This window comes from Lucilia sericata, unplaced genomic scaffold (assembly GCF_015586225.1).
Source record: "Lucilia sericata isolate MDLA Ls3-8-SP2 unplaced genomic scaffold, ASM1558622v1 Contig000040F_arrow, whole genome shotgun sequence".
Classification (NCBI taxonomy): Eukaryota; Metazoa; Arthropoda; class Insecta; order Diptera; family Calliphoridae; genus Lucilia; species Lucilia sericata.
The window spans coordinates 394,069-414,685 of NW_023994078.1; the positions used below are offsets into that span (position 1 = coordinate 394,069).

General features: G+C 29.8%; 1 protein-coding gene across 10 annotated transcripts in view; it reads left to right on the forward strand.

Moving 5' to 3' along the window:
* Window positions 1–19,550, forward strand: part of LOC119613687 (nuclear polyadenylated RNA-binding protein 3) — a 71,381-nt gene extending 51,831 nt beyond the window's left edge. For 4 of the 10 annotated variants that reach the window (XM_037969738.1, XM_037969762.1, XM_037969713.1 and 1 more), the window contains 6 exons: window positions 2,244–2,432; window positions 4,708–4,923; window positions 10,509–10,990; window positions 11,624–11,732; window positions 16,730–17,512; window positions 18,190–19,550. In XM_037969738.1, the coding sequence (XP_037825666.1) occupies window positions 2,244–2,432; window positions 4,708–4,923; window positions 10,509–10,990; window positions 11,624–11,732; window positions 16,730–17,512; window positions 18,190–19,001 (2,591 nt within the window). In that variant the 3' untranslated portion in view covers window positions 19,002–19,550. The remainder of the gene's footprint in view (window positions 1–2,243; window positions 2,433–4,707; window positions 4,924–10,508; window positions 10,991–11,623; window positions 11,733–16,729; window positions 17,513–18,189) is intronic. The other 6 variants (XM_037969721.1, XM_037969782.1, XM_037969730.1 and 3 more) reach the window with 5 other exon arrangements.
* Window positions 19,551–20,617: the final 1,067 nt, after the last annotated feature.

Here is a 20,617-nt window from a genome sequence, read left to right on the forward strand (position 1 = left end):
TGTTTTGAATCAATAGATTGTAATTTTTGATATAAACTTGTTTCTATTGTTATATTGGACTTTGTACATGTAAATGGCAATGGATAAATTAAACACATTTTTAATTTAAATAAAATAATTACAACTGCCTGTAAAATAACAATTGTTTGCACAAAGTTAGTTTCTTCAATATTTCCTAAATAAATTAAATAAAAAAGACTAATTATGTATCACATTTTTATATTATTTTATTAATACCACCTCTTAGGAATAATGTTGGCTGTAAATGTGTTATTAAATTAAATAAATAGTAAATAATTAATTAATTTTAATGTCGGCTTAAAAAATGTTGGTCTAAAAAATTTTTAAGTGATAAAAATTACTTTTCTGATTTGATTGCAATTCATAGAACTGTAAATTTAAAAAAAAAAAGTTGTAAGTAAAGTTTGCTGCATCGTTATCTACCTCACTTTGTATTTAGTAATACCCCGTTCAGACGATGCAATTATTCGTCGATCACACTCTTATTCGTTATTCAACCCCAAATTACAAACTGAATTACATAATTGGCCATACAAAATTTCTGCTGCGAAATACAAAAGCTGTTCGTAATTCAGTTTGAATTACCTACGAATTACGAATGAATGAGTGACATCTCTAATTTTTATCGGATATTTATCATAATGTTTGTATTCATTGGTTGGAGAGAAAAAATAGAATTACAAAAAAAAATTGAAAATATTTTACTTAATTTGTTAAAATAATGTAACAAACGTATGTATGTATCTACATATGTATGTATATTCCAAAAAATAATGAATAAAAAAACAACATGGCGATGAACAGTCAAAACGAATTACGAATGTATCGTAGAAACGGGTTAATTGGCTATTGTAATTCAAAGTCCGAATAAAGTAATTCAACTGTTCGTGTGAACTTGGTATAAGCTCTGATAGTATCGTAGGCGAATTCACTGTTTTTTTACAGGGAGTTTGACAATTTTCTGGCAAGGGATATTAATTATAAGATAGTGTTAACAGAACAGCTAATTGTTTTTTGCTTATACACTTTTGTTTTTTTACAAGTAGTTTGGTAGCGTGCTGGCAATTTTAGGTGTAGGCATACCGTCAAACTCCAAATCGATAATACCAAGTTCACGCGGATAGTTGAATTCTTTAATTCAGCCTATGAAATATAATAGCCAATTAACCCGTTTCCAAGACACATTCGTAATTCGTTTTGAAAGTTCATTGTCATGTTCTTTTTTTCCGTTCATTATTTTGTTATTTTTTGGAATACATATATGTGTATGATACAAAAATACGTTTGTTAGATTATTTTAATAAATTTGTAATTTTATTTTTTATTCGTCTACAACAAATGAAAACAAACAGCTGATTATGATAAACACGCGATAGAGATAGCACTCATTCATTCGAAATTCGTTGGTAATTCAAACTGAATTGCGTACAGCTTGTGGAATTCGCAGCTGAAATTTCGGCCAATCATGTACTGCGGTTTGTAATTGGAGGTTGAATGACGAATGAGAGCGTGAATGACGAATAATTGCATCATGTGAACGGGGTATAAAACAGCTGATCCTTTTTTCTGGAAAATATAACAAACGTAAAAACAGGCAAAATTTACAGTATGTATATAATTGTATGTACTTGTTTTAGAATACCCACTTTTCGGATTTCGATAGTAACTTAACCTTGGTGTCTACAGCTGTGCCAATTTGACAGCTAAAGTCAGAAAAAGAAACAACAATTATCATGTTGTAAATGTTGCACCATGATAAACGTATTAATTATAATTAATATATTTTGTGTTGCACTTGTAGAATTAATCTCACATTGTAACGAGGACATTCTCGATTTTTTTAGAATAAATATAACTAATTTTCCTACCATTATGTTATAACTTTATGTGGAAATATTCTTAAAATCGGTTTTTTATTAGACCCAAAATATGTCGAAAACAATGATTATTCTCAATAACCAAAATTAAACTTACTTAAATTTAAGATTATCGTGGGCTTTCAAAATGGTAACATCATAAACCAACTGTATTTATATTCCATTTAATCTTTATGAGCGTCCGTATAATATAAATATATACTTATTTAAACAATTTAATAATATTTATCTTAATTGCAATGCACATTTACTGCCAACACAATTATTCAGTAGCATTGTTATTTTTTTATGGTCAGTGGCAAAATAACTTTGCCCTAAATATTTTAAATTACAAATCTTTTCTAGGAAAACTGTATGCTTCCTCTGCGTTTTATTCCCCAACATTACACCCAACAGTGGAAGATCAAGTTGAACTTGCGCGAAGAATTTCGCATTCCTTGAGTGACATTAGCAACCATCAATCGAGGGGACAATCTATGTATGTGAATCGTAAGAAACGTTCGGTAAAATGGGTACATGAGGGCTGTGGCCAAGGTAAACATATAATGGGACTATACTCCTCACTCACTAAATATAATGTTTGCCGCGCACTATTTTTACACAGTCCTAAAGAAAATGCACACATTTGAAAAACAGCATGTTCTAAATAAACACATATTCACACACATTTCAAACAATTAACACAACATTAAATACAAAATCTGGACATTATACAAGTCAAACAATAATATTGAAGAAATATCTATTTGTGTTGAATTGAATTTTTTTAAAAAAAAACTTGGATAGTTGGAATTTACTGGACTTTTTCCTTTCAATTATATGGATTCAGTAAAGTGACCAACTGCAAAAAAGCCTTAATTTAAAATGAAAGCATTAACAGCTTTCTTTACGATATTATTACTGTAAAATATTGATTAAGTCTTTATACAGATCTATACAATACCTCACTAAATTGTACACTCCCCGGAATATTTATATGACCAAAATGATTTTTGTCGTAATTAGGAGTTATTGGTGCAATTATCGAGTATAGTTGTTGTACTAATGTACAAACATTTTTGTGGAAATAAATAAGATTCCATTATTCCTCATTAAAAATTACGGTACTTAAAATTTATATTCGAACAAAATAATTATAATACCAAATGTAAGATATTGTTAAAATCGTTGTAAAAAATTAAGAATTTTTATTGTTAAAATCCAAGAAAAAGATTAATTTGTTTTTGGAAAAAATTATTGTAGATATTTTTAATAAAGAGACTGTTAAGTTATATTTCATCGTATTTTTATTTTCATAAGGTAGAATTATTATGAATAATATTGTTGGTATTAGTGTAAGGACCCAAAAACATATTGAAGTATTATATCTGTTGTTCTTTCAAAAGTATAATGCAAAATATTCTAAATATTCAAATTTAAAGGAACTTGTTAGGCGAAATCGTGGTAAATCCGATTTTCAAGTCGAATTTCCTTCTCTACTTATGATTACTGATAATTATAAACATAATCGTTTTAGTTGGTGAAATACCTCCACATATATTTTACATGACATAACTCGGACTTTACCATTACACTTCAATAATTAGATTTTTTAAATATACCTTGTAATTTTGCCACAACTTTGTTTTTTCTTTGTGAATTCATTTAATACGGATGAATTATACAGCATATGGGTGTAGTCTCTTACTCAACTCCTTGAAATTAAGATATTCAAATATTCAGTTAACATTCTACATCAAATTCGTTTCAAATTGTTCAATGTTTCTTAAATTATATAGTCCGTAGATCACTAATCGGAATAATAACAACCTTATTTATAATAGATCTAACTTATAGAAGTAAACATGACATTAGATACAACTCTACAGTCTATCCTAAATTTTTGGATAGTATTATAACTTTAAGTAGCGATAGTTTTTATGTGGAATAACGGAATCTAATTTTTTCGCACCACATAAATGTACATTAGTTACTACAACAAATATTCTGACCAGACACAATCGGTTACTTGCATTTGCGAGTAACTGAGCACAAGTCGATTGCGATTTTTTTGCATAAAATTCTATAAAATTTATGTATCAATACATGAGCATAAATAATTCATGGGAAGGTTTTTGAAACAAAATTACGACGTTAGAAAACTTGGATTTACATATATACATAAAGGATAAAAAAGATTGAACTAAATTAGGCAATTTAAATAAATATATTTATTGCGAAATTACACTTTTGAAATATTTTATAAAAATAATGTTCGATGAAACACTATTTTTATTTATTTCTTGTGGGGCCAGTCTAATGTAAATGATTTTGTTACTAAAAAATACACTTCTAATCCGACCGAGATACACTATATACTATTACTAACATATAATACATAAATACTACCTATTGTACTTGAAACACACAAGAAAACACCTACAACAAAAAAATATATTTTTTTAAAGTATTGCACAATGTGGGATTTCAAAAAAGTGGAAATAAATGTATTGGCTTTTTTAGAATATTGGCCTTTTGTACAAATGTACATAGATTTTGTTATCGCATTTAAGTAAAAAAAAAAAAAAAATTAAAATAAATTATGTTCTTTAGTAGATCAGTGATACTTCTGTAATAGATCACTACTACAGTTTATACATTAGATGAAAAAGGGAGTACCTTTGTAACTTTAATTGGACATAATTTGATTGAAAATTTTCAAACTTAGTTTAAAAATGTCCGATCTATTTCCACCTTTTTTGAAACCGTGCTCCCAGTGCATTGTTTGCAAAAAATAAATTTGTCGTTTTCTACAAATTTCTGCGTAAAGAAGATGAAACTGAAAATGTAATAATTACGAATCAAGAAGAAAAGGAGAACAATGTAAGTCATCATGAAAAGGTGCCATTGAAGTTTTTAATGAATCCCTATGGTCAAATGCGTGATATAAATTCATTGCGTGAATCTATAAATACTGAGACTGGTCTTCTTTCGCCAGATGTAAGTGCTGAAGTAGTGACTGCATTGCAAGCACAAACTGGAAAAGGTAAAGTATTCAAAAGTTATTGTAAATAAAAAATGTATAAATACATTACATGAGGTCTTTCACCAACAAATCTTTATTTCAAAGGCAGTTGACGAATGAGGGCATGTAAACAATTTACATTAAAAAAGTGAAGTTCATTAGAGAGTTCATTATAATTGATTTTTTTTTTCTATTCACTGATTACGTAAGAACGTATGTCGTACATCAGGTATTAAAATTAAATTTTACAAAACTAACGAATAAACTGATTAATTGTGTATGTTCTGGCTTCCGAATTCTCAAGACCAAATGTTAAAACGATCGATTTTACATTTTCTTGGTGTTCTCCTTTTCACTTCCAAACAAAACAATTCGAAAACTTTTCACATAAAAAAAGTTAGTTGAAAAAAAACGAATCTAATTTTTCATTGCGAAATATCGCTTTTAAGTAAAATAAAATGTCAAAAGTTAACACTTTAGATATTAATTTTTTTTTAATTCAATATTTTTATAAAAATATAACCAATTTAAATAGTAAAAATTCGATTTAAAATCAATGCAATAGAAACAAGTAAGAATGTTATATTCGGCCATGTCGAATCTTATATACCCACCACCAAATCATCCTTATTAATAAACTTTGATATTATCAAAGCAATTTTCTCATGGACCATCCTTTTTCGATTTTAAAATATTAATTTTTTTGGTCCAATGTTTATAACTATAAACTATATATATCTACTTGTATTTTAATGCCAGGGTGTTGGGTCAATTATGGACCGATTCTCTTAAAATTTAGAAAGATTTTTGTTTATGAAAATATTGTTTATGTCGAATTTTTGAGTCAGTAATGAGCATTAAAGTCATTTTCTAATGGGGATCTTATTAGAGAGGTTGTTGTAGGTGCTCATACAAAACATATTTATGTGAAATTTCATCACTGTAGTCGTATTTAAGCGTTTGAGCCAGTAGTGAGCGTTACAGTCATTTTCTGAAAGTGATCGGTCCCTTATAAAATTTTATAGAGTTTTTGGCTAGCATAAAACTTTTTTATGTAGAATTTCACTCCTGTAATCGAATTTTGAGTAAGTAATTAAAGTTAATTAAAGTCATTTTCTGAAGGGGACCTTATAGGGGGGTAGGGTCAATTATAAACTGATCTTCATAAAATTTAGTAGAGAGGTTTGGCTCACACGATACTTGTTTATGTAGAATATCATCGCTGTACTCACAGTTTTAAGCTAGTAATGAGCTTTAAAGTAATTTTCTGAAGGGAACCTTATATGGGGGGTAGGGTCAATTTAGGACCTATCCTTATACAATTTTATAGAGAGCTTTTGGCTCGCACAAAACTTTTTGGTGTAGAATTTCACCGCTGTACTCCCATTATTGAGTGAGTAATGAACGTTAAAGTCCTTTTCTGAAGAAAATTATTGTACTTCTTATAAAACTTTTTTATGTCGAATTTCATTGCTATATATGCTTCTTAAGATCAGATATGAGCATTAAAGTAATTTTCTGAAGGAGACCTTATATGGAGGGTAGGGTCAATTATGGACCGATCCTTATAAAATTTTACGAAGAGATTTAAGTTCCAATAAAATATGTTCCTGTCGAATTTCACCGCTATAGATGTTTCTTTAAGCCAGTTATGAGCGTTAAAGTCATTTTTTGAGGGGGACTTTGTATGGGGGGTAAGGTCAATTATGTGCATATCCTTATAAAATTTTACAAAGATATTTAAGTTCCCATAAAACATATTTGTGCCGAATTTCACTGATATAGATGCTTCTTTTAGCCATTTATGATCGATAAAGTAATTTTCTGAATGGGGCCTTATATTGGGGCTAGGCGAAATCGTGGACCGATATTGCCTATTGTCAATACCAAACAAACTGCATCGACTAAAAGTATCTTTGCAAAATTTCCGCTCGCCAGCTACTTCCATTTGGACTCTATCGTGTTTTCAATACACAGACGGACAGAAGGACGGACATGGCTAGATCGTCTTAGAATCTAAAAGGACCCATAATATGTATACTTTTATGGGTCTTAGACGAATATTTCAATGTGTTACAAACGGAATGACAAAAACAATATACCCCCCATCTTTTTTGATGGTGGGTAAAAAAGCTCTAGGATTTTGTTATTACTTTTTAAATTTTTAGTTTATTTTTACTTGTTGTAAAACTAAATTTGAAACCAAGTGAAAACGGGAACATAAAATTTTTTCTGAAAGCCAGAACATACATAAATATGTTTATTTTAATATTAGCGGTTAATTGAAATACGAAAAAGACATCTACAAAGTTAATTTTTAATTTTGTGTCAAGTGACCCAACTTTTATAATCGATGTCTTCCGACTTACACCAAGGTCAGTGCTATTGGATAGTAGGCCAGACACAAATTTTCAGCTCTATCGGTTAAGAACTGTCGGACGTAGATGGGGTCAAAGTTGGACATTTTGGTCATACAGGGTTTTATTCAAATGAGTGCAACTTTTCACCAATTGGTCCTAGCAAAAATTATCCAAAGGAGTTCAGATAGCTATTTCTTTTAATTTTTAATGGGACCTTTTTTATTTTTTGCTCAAAAGAAAGCTTATACAATTTTCTTTAAGGGCTTTATAGTCCCATAATGGGATGCGAGTGGGATATCTATCAAAAATATTTTTGAACTTAAAATTTTTTTCAATATTAGGCACTTAATTTTTTCCTATTTTTTCAAAATGGACGTGTTTGTTGGATTATTTTTTACTTAAAAGAAAGTTTAGTCCGTTTCCTTTAAAGTCAAAAAAAATATTAAAAAAGAAATTTAAACAAATTTTTGGGAATCAATGAAGAAATAGCTAACTCCCTTGGACAATTATAAAAGATCCAATAGTACTAACCTTGGTGCAAATTTCATCAAAATCGATTTTTTGAGTTGGGTCACTTGACATGAAATTGCCCATATGTAAAATTACAACTTATTTCATGAGTTTTTGACGAAACATTTGTTTTCTGTAATTGAAGCATAATGCTACATCCTTTACATAACACAATTTAACAATATATTTCATAATTGTTTACGTCATATTGTTATTATTTTTTAAAAAAACTTTTAAACAAATCATAGGATTTGAAAAATACATGTTTGTATTATTACACCGTGCAACAGTCATTTTCACACATGAAAAATCTATGTGTACAAGAAACTGTGGATCATTAGTATTAACTCTGTGTACTCAGTTTTTCATAATCAGCTCTTTTGCCCCTGTAAAAGGACTTTAAAGTTGATAGGACATATGATTTCAAAAGATGGAATTCCAAATTTACATAAAAAATTTATTATTAATATTAAAATCTAATGAAGTTGAGAACCTCTGCTTCAAAATAATATTATTTATTTTAATTCATCAGGATTAAAAAAGAAATGGAAGCTTAAAGAAAATTTGTCTCAAAAAAGTAATTAAAATTTTTTGTTTAGATAGAATCTACAGATTCCCAGCTTTCATTTGATACCAATATTAGCATCATACAACACATATAAATATTCGTTTGAAATAGTAAATCCTTTAAACTTTGAAGTCCTTTATAAGGACATAAGATCTGATTATAAAAATCGGAGTACGCAGAATTGCTATAAATGAAATCTAGTTTCACATGCATATCAACTTTTCCATGTGTGAAAGCTTTTTTTTCAAAATTGTTACAGGGTGTTATATGCACATATAAATATGTTTTTTATTTCAGATAAAACAAATTTTATAATAATTAAATACATATGAGCAAATATCAAAGTTTTTTAATTCCTTTGAAATTGAACTAAATTGTTAATAACTTTGGTAAGAAAAAATGTCAAATTAATTTTTTACAGGATTGTATACACAAGATTTCCAGTCTAAAAATTGCAAAATTTCAAAGCTCTAGGTCTTTATTTCTAAACGTAATCGGTTTTGGAAGATTACAAAATTAAAAAGTACGTGTGTCACTAACAAATTTTTTCACCTTCTTTTTATTTTTTTGTCCATAGCTTTTAACTTTTGGACACTATTCGTTATTGTACTAACTAAGGACACCTAGGAGATAAATTCTTTACAAGCTTATCCGTGTAACATCTTGAACATGGATGTTGAAATTTGTCACCAGGTTTTTTGCAATTTTAATTTTTTACAGTTTTTTTGGCACTTTCGCACTTATATAGGAAATAACTTGAATTATTGCGTAAATTGAGATTTTTGTTATTTTGAAATATAAAATCGGAGGAGCATGCAAAAATATTCGAATGCAAACATTTTATGAACTTTTTCAAAATTTTGCAAAATATACTATATCAATTATTGACTTATACAAACATTTAATGCATAGACATGAAGATAATGGCAAACACAACGGTTAGGGATCATAAATGTACATAAAATGTCCTTGTAAGCTACAAAGACGTCACTTTTATCTATACACATTTTGCCATGCTCTAAATTCGTCAAAATTATTACCATTTGCAAGTTTTCTTAATACTTTAATGAAAAGCTGGGGCGCATCAAAAAAGTAAAATAATTGTAGGTTTTGTGGGCCAAATAAAATGTACCTAGCACCAAAAAGCATCGTTCTATAAATATTTAATTCCTTCAAACTATAAGTTTTTAATTGCATTCCCTTAAAAATCAAGCTCGTAGAATTTAGATATTAACTGTTTTTTCTTAGATTTTAATAATTCACGATTTTTCAAAAACTATTAGCAACAAGTTAAAAAAATACTGAAATGAAATTTCTTACTGTGTATTTTTAAAATTTTTGAAAATAAATCTTATGGTATGTATTTAATGCGCTGAATTTCAAATATTTTTACAATTATGTGCAATTTTTTCAAATATAACAAGAATTAAGAATTTTTTTAAATATTTAAGTGAAAACCACTATAACTATAAAATGATTAACGCGAACGGATTCATCACTTGTTAGGGTATGTTTATATTCAAACAAACTATTTTGAATGTGCCATCAAAAAAATTTTTTGATTTTTTTAAATCTAAAACTAAAAAACTTTGATAATTGCTCATATATACATATGTATGTATGTACATATGTATTTAGTTCTGATATTTACTATATATCAAAAATTAAATCACTTTTAATTTATCTGTTTAAAATATATTTTGTAGTATTCAACAAAAAAAATTGTAATTATACATAGGTATTCCAGTTTCCAAGTGGTAAAATATCCAACAATATGAAAATGAGCTGTTTATCAATTCTTTTTTAAGTTCCTTTTTCTAAATATAGACAAGTTTTATTTAATAATTAATGATTTGTTCTCAATTGAGCCATGTAGAAGTTGTTAGTTTATACAAAAATTAGTTTTGCAATACCTACCTATTAAACGCAAGAGCTAGGCAAAAGTTATTGTCATATTGTCATTTCATTACTAATTTTGTTTTTCTTCCAATTTGTTATCATTCATATATTTTTTTGTCTTATTTATTATGCTTTAAAACCAAATCATGTTAAAACTTGAACGCTTTATCAACTGCTTGCTGAACGCTCTATTTTTCTCTAAATTGTTGCAAAACAAATACAAATATTTGCTGCCGCCAAAACAAACTTAAAATTAAATCGAAGAGCAGGCGCTAAGCTTTTTGCCAAGCGTCGTAAAGTATCTGAGAAGTGGGTAGTCGACGAAAGTAATGTCGGTGCTCAAAGTCCTTCTGGTCTTCCAGATTACCACCAATATCAACAGCAACCAAGACCATCGACATCACCTAGCATTTTGCCAGCTTATACTGACGCAGCAAAGCATCGCGTACAATTGAACTTGCACCAAGAACAATTACTGGAAAAATATGCAAAGCCTGGTCTGAAGGTCGTCCAGACACCCTGGGAAGCAGCTCTAAATTCTGGTTCAGCTAGTGCAGCCTTTGTTGAAGAGCAAAAGCTGTCGTCCTACCCTAACACAACACTGACGCCCTCACCAACACCCCAGTTCTATGATGCAAATCAAGGAGGCGCTCCACTCCAAAGTGCACCTACCGTCTCCGATAGCTATAGCAAACCATACTCTAACGAAGACTATCAAAACTATCAAACATATGCAGCTCCAAGACAACAGGTATGTGTAAGCAATGTATTCATATATATTTGAATCTAAAAAGTGAAAAATATAAATCTAGCCATATCCATATTTTTTTCTTTTTCAAAATTTGAGTTATATATTTAGGTAATTGAGTTATATATTTAGGGGATACATTATATATATTCGTTTTTTTTTCATTCATTTTATTTTTAAAAAGTGATGTTTAGATTTGATACTTTTTAAAAATAAAAATTTAGATTTATACCAGTTTTATACAAGTACTGTATCAGTTTGAAACTGTATTAACAAGGCGAAACGATATATTTAATTATTAACTGTTTTAATTATTTAGTTTCAAGTAATAATAATATTAATACATACTTTCAATAATGACATTAGGAAACCTCATATTTGACGCCTAAAAGGTTGGAATGCATTGTCTGCCTGACTACAATTAAAATCAATTAATTATAAAATAACTATTCCGTTTAATTATTTGAATAACATCAAAAACTGTTGTTATTATTCAATAACTTTTCGACTTTGATTTCAACTATTTTTTTTATAATTTTGTTTAAAAGAAATTTGAGCTTTGTAACTCTAACATTTATACATACATAGTTAAGTATCATTACAATAGTAATCTTTATCTTTTTTACTTTTATGTAGGGTCAAAACGAACGACAACAATATTCTGGAACTAATTCGCAAAGAGAATTAGCTTATAAACCCAGCATACCCCAAGGATGGAAAGCTCCCAGCATGTCTTTGCCTAAAGGTAATAAAAATTACATTTGCTAAGTTTAAGTATAAATAATAAGTTTTCTAAAAAAATGCAAAAGTTCTTCAAAAACTTTTGTTTATTATTGCGAAAAGCTCAAATATATACATATAAATACATATGGAGAATTTCTTGTGATCCAACATTTAAAATCGATGTCTTCCGATTTGGATGAAATTTGGACCAATGAAATAATAGGCCAGGCACAACTTTTTAGCTCTATTGGTCAATAACTGCCGTAGTCAGAGGGGGTCAAAGTTGATCATTTTGGTCATACAGGGTTTTATTGAAATAAGTGTAACTTTTGGCCTTAACAAAACTTATCCAAAGGAGTTCAGATAGCAATTTCTTCATTCTTTCCAAAGAGTTTCTTTAATTTAAAAAAATTCTTTTTAATTTTTTTGCTTAAAAGAAATCTTATACAATTTCTAGAAGGGCTTTATAGTCCAATAATGGGATGCGAGTTTGATACACATTATCAAAAAATTATTTTTTAACTCAAGAATAATTTTTTTTTAATATTCGGCACTTAATTTTTCCCTATTTTTTCTATTTAGACCATTTCCTTTAAGAGCTTTGTGGTTACTTAGTGAGATGCAAGGGGCATACGTATGTGAATAAAATTAAATATTTTTTATATATATATTCCACCCGCATCCCACTAAGTGATCACAAAGCTCTGAAAGGAAAAATTTGTGTCTGATCCTTGGTGCAAATTTCATCAAAATCGATTTTTTACACTTGACATGAAATTGCCCATATGTATGTATGTATGTATATTTTTTTTGAGCACCTAAAAACAAATACTGAAATATGTACTACAGTCGATCCAAACCAATTCCGGACACTTTAGTAAAATAAATTTAATGGCAAATCCTCTGAGATTGGAATAATAAAAAACGGTTGTTGCTCGTTTTTCATTTGCGTATTTATTAAGAAACTAGAAACATAGAACTTTAATGAATTTCATTGTTTATAACTTAAAATAGACTAGCCAAACTCGAGCCGCTTCAAAGATTTATTAATTTTCTTTTTGTAATTAAAACAAGTAAGAATGCTATATTCGGCTGTGCCGAATTTTATATACCCTTCACCATAGTGTATTTAAAAATTCATTTTCCCGACTATATCATTATTATAGCAATAGCAAAACATAATGAACAACAACAACGCTAAACGAAATAAACACACAAAAAACAAGTAAGAAACTATAGTCGGGCGTGGCCGACCCTACACCAGTTATGAATATTAAATGTGATTTATTTTTCATAATAAAGCATTTATCTTCAATATTCCCTTGTTCCGATACATTTAAGCAATTTATGGATGAAAAACTAATTTTCTGAAAGAGGCTTTATATGGGGGCTAGGAGCAAATATGGACCAAGCCCGATAACATTTTGTGAATATATTTATATTTACATAATATTTTATTGTGCTGAATTTCATCGCGATATTTGTGTTTATAAGTTAATTTGGGAATTCAAGTAATTTTCTGAAGGGGACTTCTATAAAACTTAGTTGTGCCGTATTTTATCGATATATCTGTATATTTAACATAATTATGAGCCCAGAAGCCCTTTTCGGGGGGTTCTGTTCTATGGGGGCTAGGTGAAATAATGGACCGATTTTAACCATTTTCAATAGGCTTCGTCCTTGGGCCAAATTTCATCCAATTATCTTGAAAATTGCGACCTGTAGCTTGCGCACAAGGTTTACATGGACAGCCAGCCAGCCAGCCAGACGGACGGACATAGCTTAATCGACAGAAAACGATTCTAAGCCGATTGGTATACTTTAAGGTGGGTATAGGACGAATATTTTTGTATGTTACAAACATCAACACAAATCCAATATACCCTCCCCACTAAAGTGGTGTAGGGTATAAATACACAAGGCAGTAAAACCAACAGACATCCAAACGTAGGAAACGCAATGCAGAAAAAAAACAAAATACACAACGCAATGAAACCAACAGACATCCAAACATACGAAATTCAATACATCAAGAAAACAAAAACAATATACACAAGGGAATGAAAACATACGAAAGGAAATACTCAAAAAAACAAAAACAAAATACAAAGGCAATGAATAAGCAGTGTTGTTGTTGTTTATTTTTTATGAAATTTTCAGAGTTTGTCTCGGAATTTTTCTTATACCTCCGTTGTTTATGAACGGATTTTGCTGATTTTCAATAGGAAACTTCTCGAAAGCATGTCTGATAGAAATATTGAAGATTTGGATCCCGAAGATATCTGGGGTCTTCAGAAAACTGATTTCAAAAGACAGACAGACAGACGGACAGACAGAAAGACGGACATGGCTTAATCGACTCCGCTATCTATAAGGATTCAGAATATATATACTTTATGGGGTCGGAAATTTATATTTTGGAAATTACAAACGGAATGACAAACTTATATATACCCTTCTCACGAAGGTGAAGGGTATAAAAATATTTAATTTTAAGTATTTTAATTTTGACAATAATAATGTAATCCCGGTATTTGAAAAGAACAAAATCCGGAATTAAATTTTAATAACTTAAAATGGACAACACATTACTGGGGTGGATCACTGATGGTTTGAGCTTTTTTTATGAATAAAAATATATAAAGCAAGAAACGAGCGACTACACAACCTCCTTCAATGACAGCTCATATGAGACTGTCATTGTGCGTGTGAGTAGTCTGTGTAAATTTAGTAACGGCCAAAATACACGATGTTTAGGAGTTGCCGATCGTGGATTTAAATATTTTAAAGAAAAAAGACATAAATACCACCCTGGCGTTCCCCTCTTCATGGAAACCCCATATCAGTGTTCTGACATAATAACTATGAAAAAATTTTTGTATTCTCTAAACAACGGGTTCACAAACATATGTTTTCCATCCGGTTGGTTAATGGTTAGTGTTCTGTTCTGTGGGTTCTTTGTTTAAATAAAAATAAAACGAAAAAATCCAATCGTTTTGAAAATTTTCAAATTTTTCATTTAAAAAATCATACGATTTTCAATTTTCCATTATGGACTAATACTTAATAACCGATTTTTATTAATTTATTTTCTAAAATACTGCGTTTTTGAACAACACTTTTTTGGCTCATTTGAATAGGTTCATCATCTTTAATTGACAAAACTACAACAAAATGCATTTTTCATGAAACTTTTTTATTTTTGTAAACATTTTTACAATGTTTTAGAAAAGATTTAGTAAGGAACATATCCGCCGTTACTTGATATAACAGCGAAAATTCGAGATGATAAAAAGTTGTAAAGATTCTTAAGTAATGGCAAGGAAATTTGTCAAATTCATAATGTTATTCGCAATTTTATAAGAAAACAGTCTGAATATTAAGAAAACATAAATTGAACTACATATGAAGTCATAACAAAAGCGGACAGAAGAGATTTCATAAAATTTGCCTCCAAGTCAAGTGATTCTGCAGCAAAAATTAAAGAAAAAGTGCGTATTACAGCAAGCCTAGCTATAGTAAAACGAATTGTAAGAAGGGCCAAGGCTTTAAAAATATTGAAAAATAATTAAAACCTATTCCAATTGCCACTCGTAAAGAGAAAACCTCTTCAGTTTGCTCGTGAACACATGGTTATAAAAATCAATATCAACATCTTGTTTCTTCGGATGTAAAAAAGTTAAATTCGAAAGGTCCAGATCGATAATAATCATTATTTTTATGATTTTCTAAAGGAAGAGCTCTACCTGAGTCGTCTGCATAGCTGTGGAGGATGTGGGATGTAGTGGGAGCAATTTCATATTATAAACATGTGAGCTTCAATTTCTTTCATCTAGTAAGAATTGTAATGCCATACTGGAAACAGCTTTTTCAGATTTTCGGATATCTTTGAACCCTTGCCGTGGATATTTCAAAAATATAATGCCCGATCCATACCGCCAGGACTGTAAAAGGGTGAATTCGAAGCCAGAATGTAAAAATTTTGGAGTGGCCTCCATAATCTTATCACCTATTTATTATTGAAAAGGTTTCGGATTTTCTTTCTCGTAATGTGTATAGGTCGGGTGAATTCTCAGCCAGAATGTAAAAATTTTGGAGTGGCCTCCATAATCTTATCACCTATTTATTATTGAAGAGGTTTCGGATTTTCTTTCTCGTAATGTGTATAGGTCGGGCAGACAGTATGACACAAAATAAGCCTAAATTAAAGGAACTAAAAAGGCTTGGACCTAAATTTCCTTGCCATTACTTAAGAATCTTTATAACTTTTTATCATCTCGAATTTTCGTAACGGCGGATTTGTTCCTTACTAAATCTTTTCTAAAACCTTGTAAAAATGTTTATAAAAATAAAAAGTTTCATGAAAAATACAATTTGTTGTTGTTTTTGTCAATTAAAGATATGAACCTATTCAAATGAGCCAAAAAAATATTGTTCAAAAGCGTAGTATTTTAGAAAAAAAATTATTAAAAATCGGTTATTAAGTATTGCACTAATGTTTGTCTATCTAGTGATATATAAGACATCATGGTATTAATTAAAATTTTAATATGACCAATTAGTTCATTATATTTTGCAAAAAATTAATTTGAATGTTTTTGAATGTCTTTCCTTCAAAATTTTCCTTACTTAGGGAGTTTTAGTTAAGATCAATTTCTATGTCTCGGGTTTAATGTGAAATGAGTACTGTTTGATATTAATGTTGTATTAATATCCAACAAAAAAATATTATACAATTCGATTTTTTGGTCAATCACTTTTATATTTAGAACAGTTATAAAAATACTGATCTTTTTGTCCAAGTCTGACTGCTTTTAAATATTTTGTACATATGTATGTTACGAAAATACTCAGATCAGGATACTAATATTGTATTAATGTTCAACAAAAAAATATTATACAATTCGATTTTTTGGTCAATCACTTTTATATTTAGAACAGTTATAAAAATACTGATCTTTTTGTCCAAGTCTGACTGCTTTTTAATATTTTGTACATATGTATATTATGAAAATTTAGTCGAATATGGACATCAAAGCAACATTGAAATAAATCTGATGTTAAATGAGATAAGACAAGTAAACGAAGATACCAAATCGTGTGAAGAATTCAGCACAACGGATGAAACTGAGTTAGTCAATTTAATTTGCGATAATCATCTACATAATGCCACACATGTCTCTAAACATACTCTCTCCACGGAAGAGCATCAGTTCGTAAATCATTTAATCAAATCTCCGGAACTTAGGGTGTCTCCCATACCTATTAGTACTCAAGTTATATACGATAACGCCGTCCTGGAACTTCAAATGAAGCAACAGCAACAATTATCCCATAAACATATTGAAATCTGTGATAAGCAAGACGAAAATGATGATGAAAAGGAAGAAAAAGTTAATGTTCGCAAACAACTGCAGCAGTACGAAGATTTACATCGGCAGTTTGCAAAACAAATAGAACAAGAGGAACTGCTACAAAAGAAACATGAAGCAGCTAAATTGAAAGCATTGCAGAATAATATTAAAAAGTTGACTATCAGTAACAGCAATCAAAGTATTATTGGTGCCAATGTAACGAATGGCTCGCCCCAAACAGATTCACAACAAATAACTCAACAACAGCAGCAAGAAGAGGAAGACTATATTAAGATTCCTGTAAAAGAACTAATAACTAATTTTGAACAGCAGTGCTTGCAAGATGAAAAACTTAATACGCAGCCAGCTCCCTCTTTAAAGGACAATTTAAACTTGGAGCTGGAAAAATATGTTGATAAAACCGAAATAACTAAGAATAACAATGAAGGCAAGATAAAAATATTCCTCTGTGAATTCCAAAGAGTCCATACATTCCTTTTTATTTGTGATTAAATTCCAGTTACTTTCTTAATATTCGTATTAGGAAAATATTTAATTGTTCCTTTTGCCTCCCCAAATCCCTTAGAAGTATGTATGTATGTATGTATGTATGTATGTATGTATGTATGTATGTATGTATGTATGTATGTATGTATGTATGTATGTATGTATGTATGTATGTATGTATGTATGTATGTATGTATGTATGTATGTATGTATGTATGTATGTATGTATGTATGTATGTATGTATGTATGTATGTATGTATGTATGTATGTATGTATGTATGTATGTATGTATGTATGTATGTATGTATGTATGTATGTATGTATGTATGTATGTATGTATGTATGTATGTATGTATGTATGTATGTATGTATGTATGTATGTATGTATGTATGTATGTATGTATGTATGTATGTATGTGTGTATGTATTAACATGACATACCATTACTTAAAAAGATTACATACAAAATGCAACACTTTTTCCGAAAAGGAAAACGTAATATAGGCTGAGAGTGTTCTGTGAACTAAAGATAAACGTTGTTTAATTTGTAAATCTTGACTAAACCAATTATTTTATAAAACTTTTAAATTTGATTACATATATATTTCCTTTTTTAGATTTGTACATGCCCAAGGAAATACCATTGCAAAGTTATGCACCACCACCAGCAGCATCTATGCCCGCATCAGTGTCACCACCTTTCTCCACGAATATGTACGAATCGAATCAATTCAATACCTACAAACCACAAAACGCTTCACCTTTATCGCCATATTCAGTACCAGAACCTGCCCCGGCTATGAACAGTTCTAAACCTTACGGAGGAACCAGTAGTTTCCCAATAAGCAAGCCATATCAGCAAGGATTCTCGTCATCATATGGTGGCAACAATCAACCACCAAAGCAGCAGTACTTACCACCACAAAGCTATCAAACTATACCTCAAAGCACCAGCCAAAATGCCCCCCAGGTTAGCTTTAACCCGTCACCATTGCCATATGACAAGTTGGCCAAATTCGAAAATCCCCCAGCCGATGAGGGTCGTTATATCAGCAGTCCTCCTTCACGTGGTTCTCATTTAAATGTTCGCGGCAGTAAAGTTCGCAATGTCTCACCAGCACCTTTCGCCGGTTCATACAATAGACCATACACACCATCCTCCGACAACCACTACTATAGCGGTACTCCCAGTCCATCTCCACGTCCTTTATCTTCCTTGCAACACAGCAGTGGGCATAACACACCAAATCTAACACATCCAACAGTTACCAGCAATCAAATATTGAATGCACCCTCCTATAACAACTCAGCCCGTGGATGGGGATGCAATTCTGGTACATCCACTGGTTACCAACATCCACAGAGTCATATATCTGCTAACAAGCCCCAGATTATAAACACTGCTAGTATGCCATACACCGATTTTTAATGATAAAATTAAACTCGAGGCAAAAATGTGTAACAGTGAAATTTCTCTCTCTCTCCCTTTCTAAAAACACTTGCACACACTCTCTCTCTCTTGCTCAACTACATATGTTTAATAAAAAAAAATAATTATAAAAATTGTGTTTTGTAAATATGATTGAATATATTTTATAAAATACATTCTTATTAACAATATGTACTTAATTTCAGGGAGAGTAATTGTTTATTGTTTATATTATAATAATTGTTATTGTTTCAGATATTACGAATACTTATTTATTATTTATTTAATTTTTAAATTATTAATTAATATTTGTTTAGTTTACTTTGTTTAAAAACTTTAAGTGTCGTGGATAAAGATTTTAATTATCATCATATTAATTAAAATGGAAACCTTATGCCGAAATATTTTAAATAAAATTACTGCTCGAACTTATAACATCTCATTGGCAATAAAAATAATATATTGTGTCTTTAAATCGGTAATTCCAATACTCTCTATGCTTGTAATAAATATCAAATAAATTTAGAAAATATATAGGACAAGTTGGAACTTTATTTTGTTATTTTTTTAAAGAAATTTTTCAAACGTAAAGATTGTACATTGAAAAATCTTTAACACACAATGATAAACAAATTTACAACAGAGCCGGGCATTTTCTATGCACGGTGCTTTTCGGCAGTTACTAAAGCTGGAGGTCCACACTACGCGTCTTCGCGCAAAGCATTTCGTGCATTTCATACCTTCTTTGCATCCTACGAATCAAGTTACATGCTACGCTTCTTAAGCGTCAATATTTTGCTTTATTTACAAAGAACCTCGCCAACCATCTTAAAATCAATAAATTTAAATTATTTGTTGCTAAATGTATCTTATTATGCGTTTATTTAAAATAGAATTTAAAAACCAAAAACTTTTAAATTTTGGAAATGCGATTTTTAGGCTGTACTCGGAGGGTACAGTGGGACAATATGGGTATAAATACAAATAAATAAAAAAAAAATTAAAAGCTATTTTCATTATTTTTTTTTTAAATTTTGGTACTTTCCTACATAAAAAATAGAAAATAGAATTAGATTAACTGTGAAATGTATTGAAATTCTCTGTGAATTACGTTATTCAGTGCACTTTTTCGACACTTTATTGATATTTCTGCTAAAATAATTTAATTTAAATTCATCAAATGGAATGTATTCTTCACTGGCACTACTGTCACACAATTCCCATTCACAAAAAATGTTGTCTGGTAGATCCTCCAGTAATTAACTGTATTTATGAAACCTTTTTCATCAATTTATTGGCAATATTTGGAAAAATTATGAAAAAACTAAATGTGAACTGATTTTATCATAAAGATAATCAGTAGCACCTACAAGCCTTCTAAAATTGTTACCAAAAAGGACATAAACATCCATAAAAGATAATTAAGATATATGAAAAAATAGGCATGGGTAGCCCCATTGTACCCCAGCGAGTACACCAATATTTAAGGTTATAAAAAAAAACTTAAAAACTAATTTTTAATTATTTTTTAACAAAAATAAAATAATTACTACAAAAGCCCGTTCATAGTCATAAGTTAAAAAAGAGCAAATCTAATAACAAAACATATTTAAAAC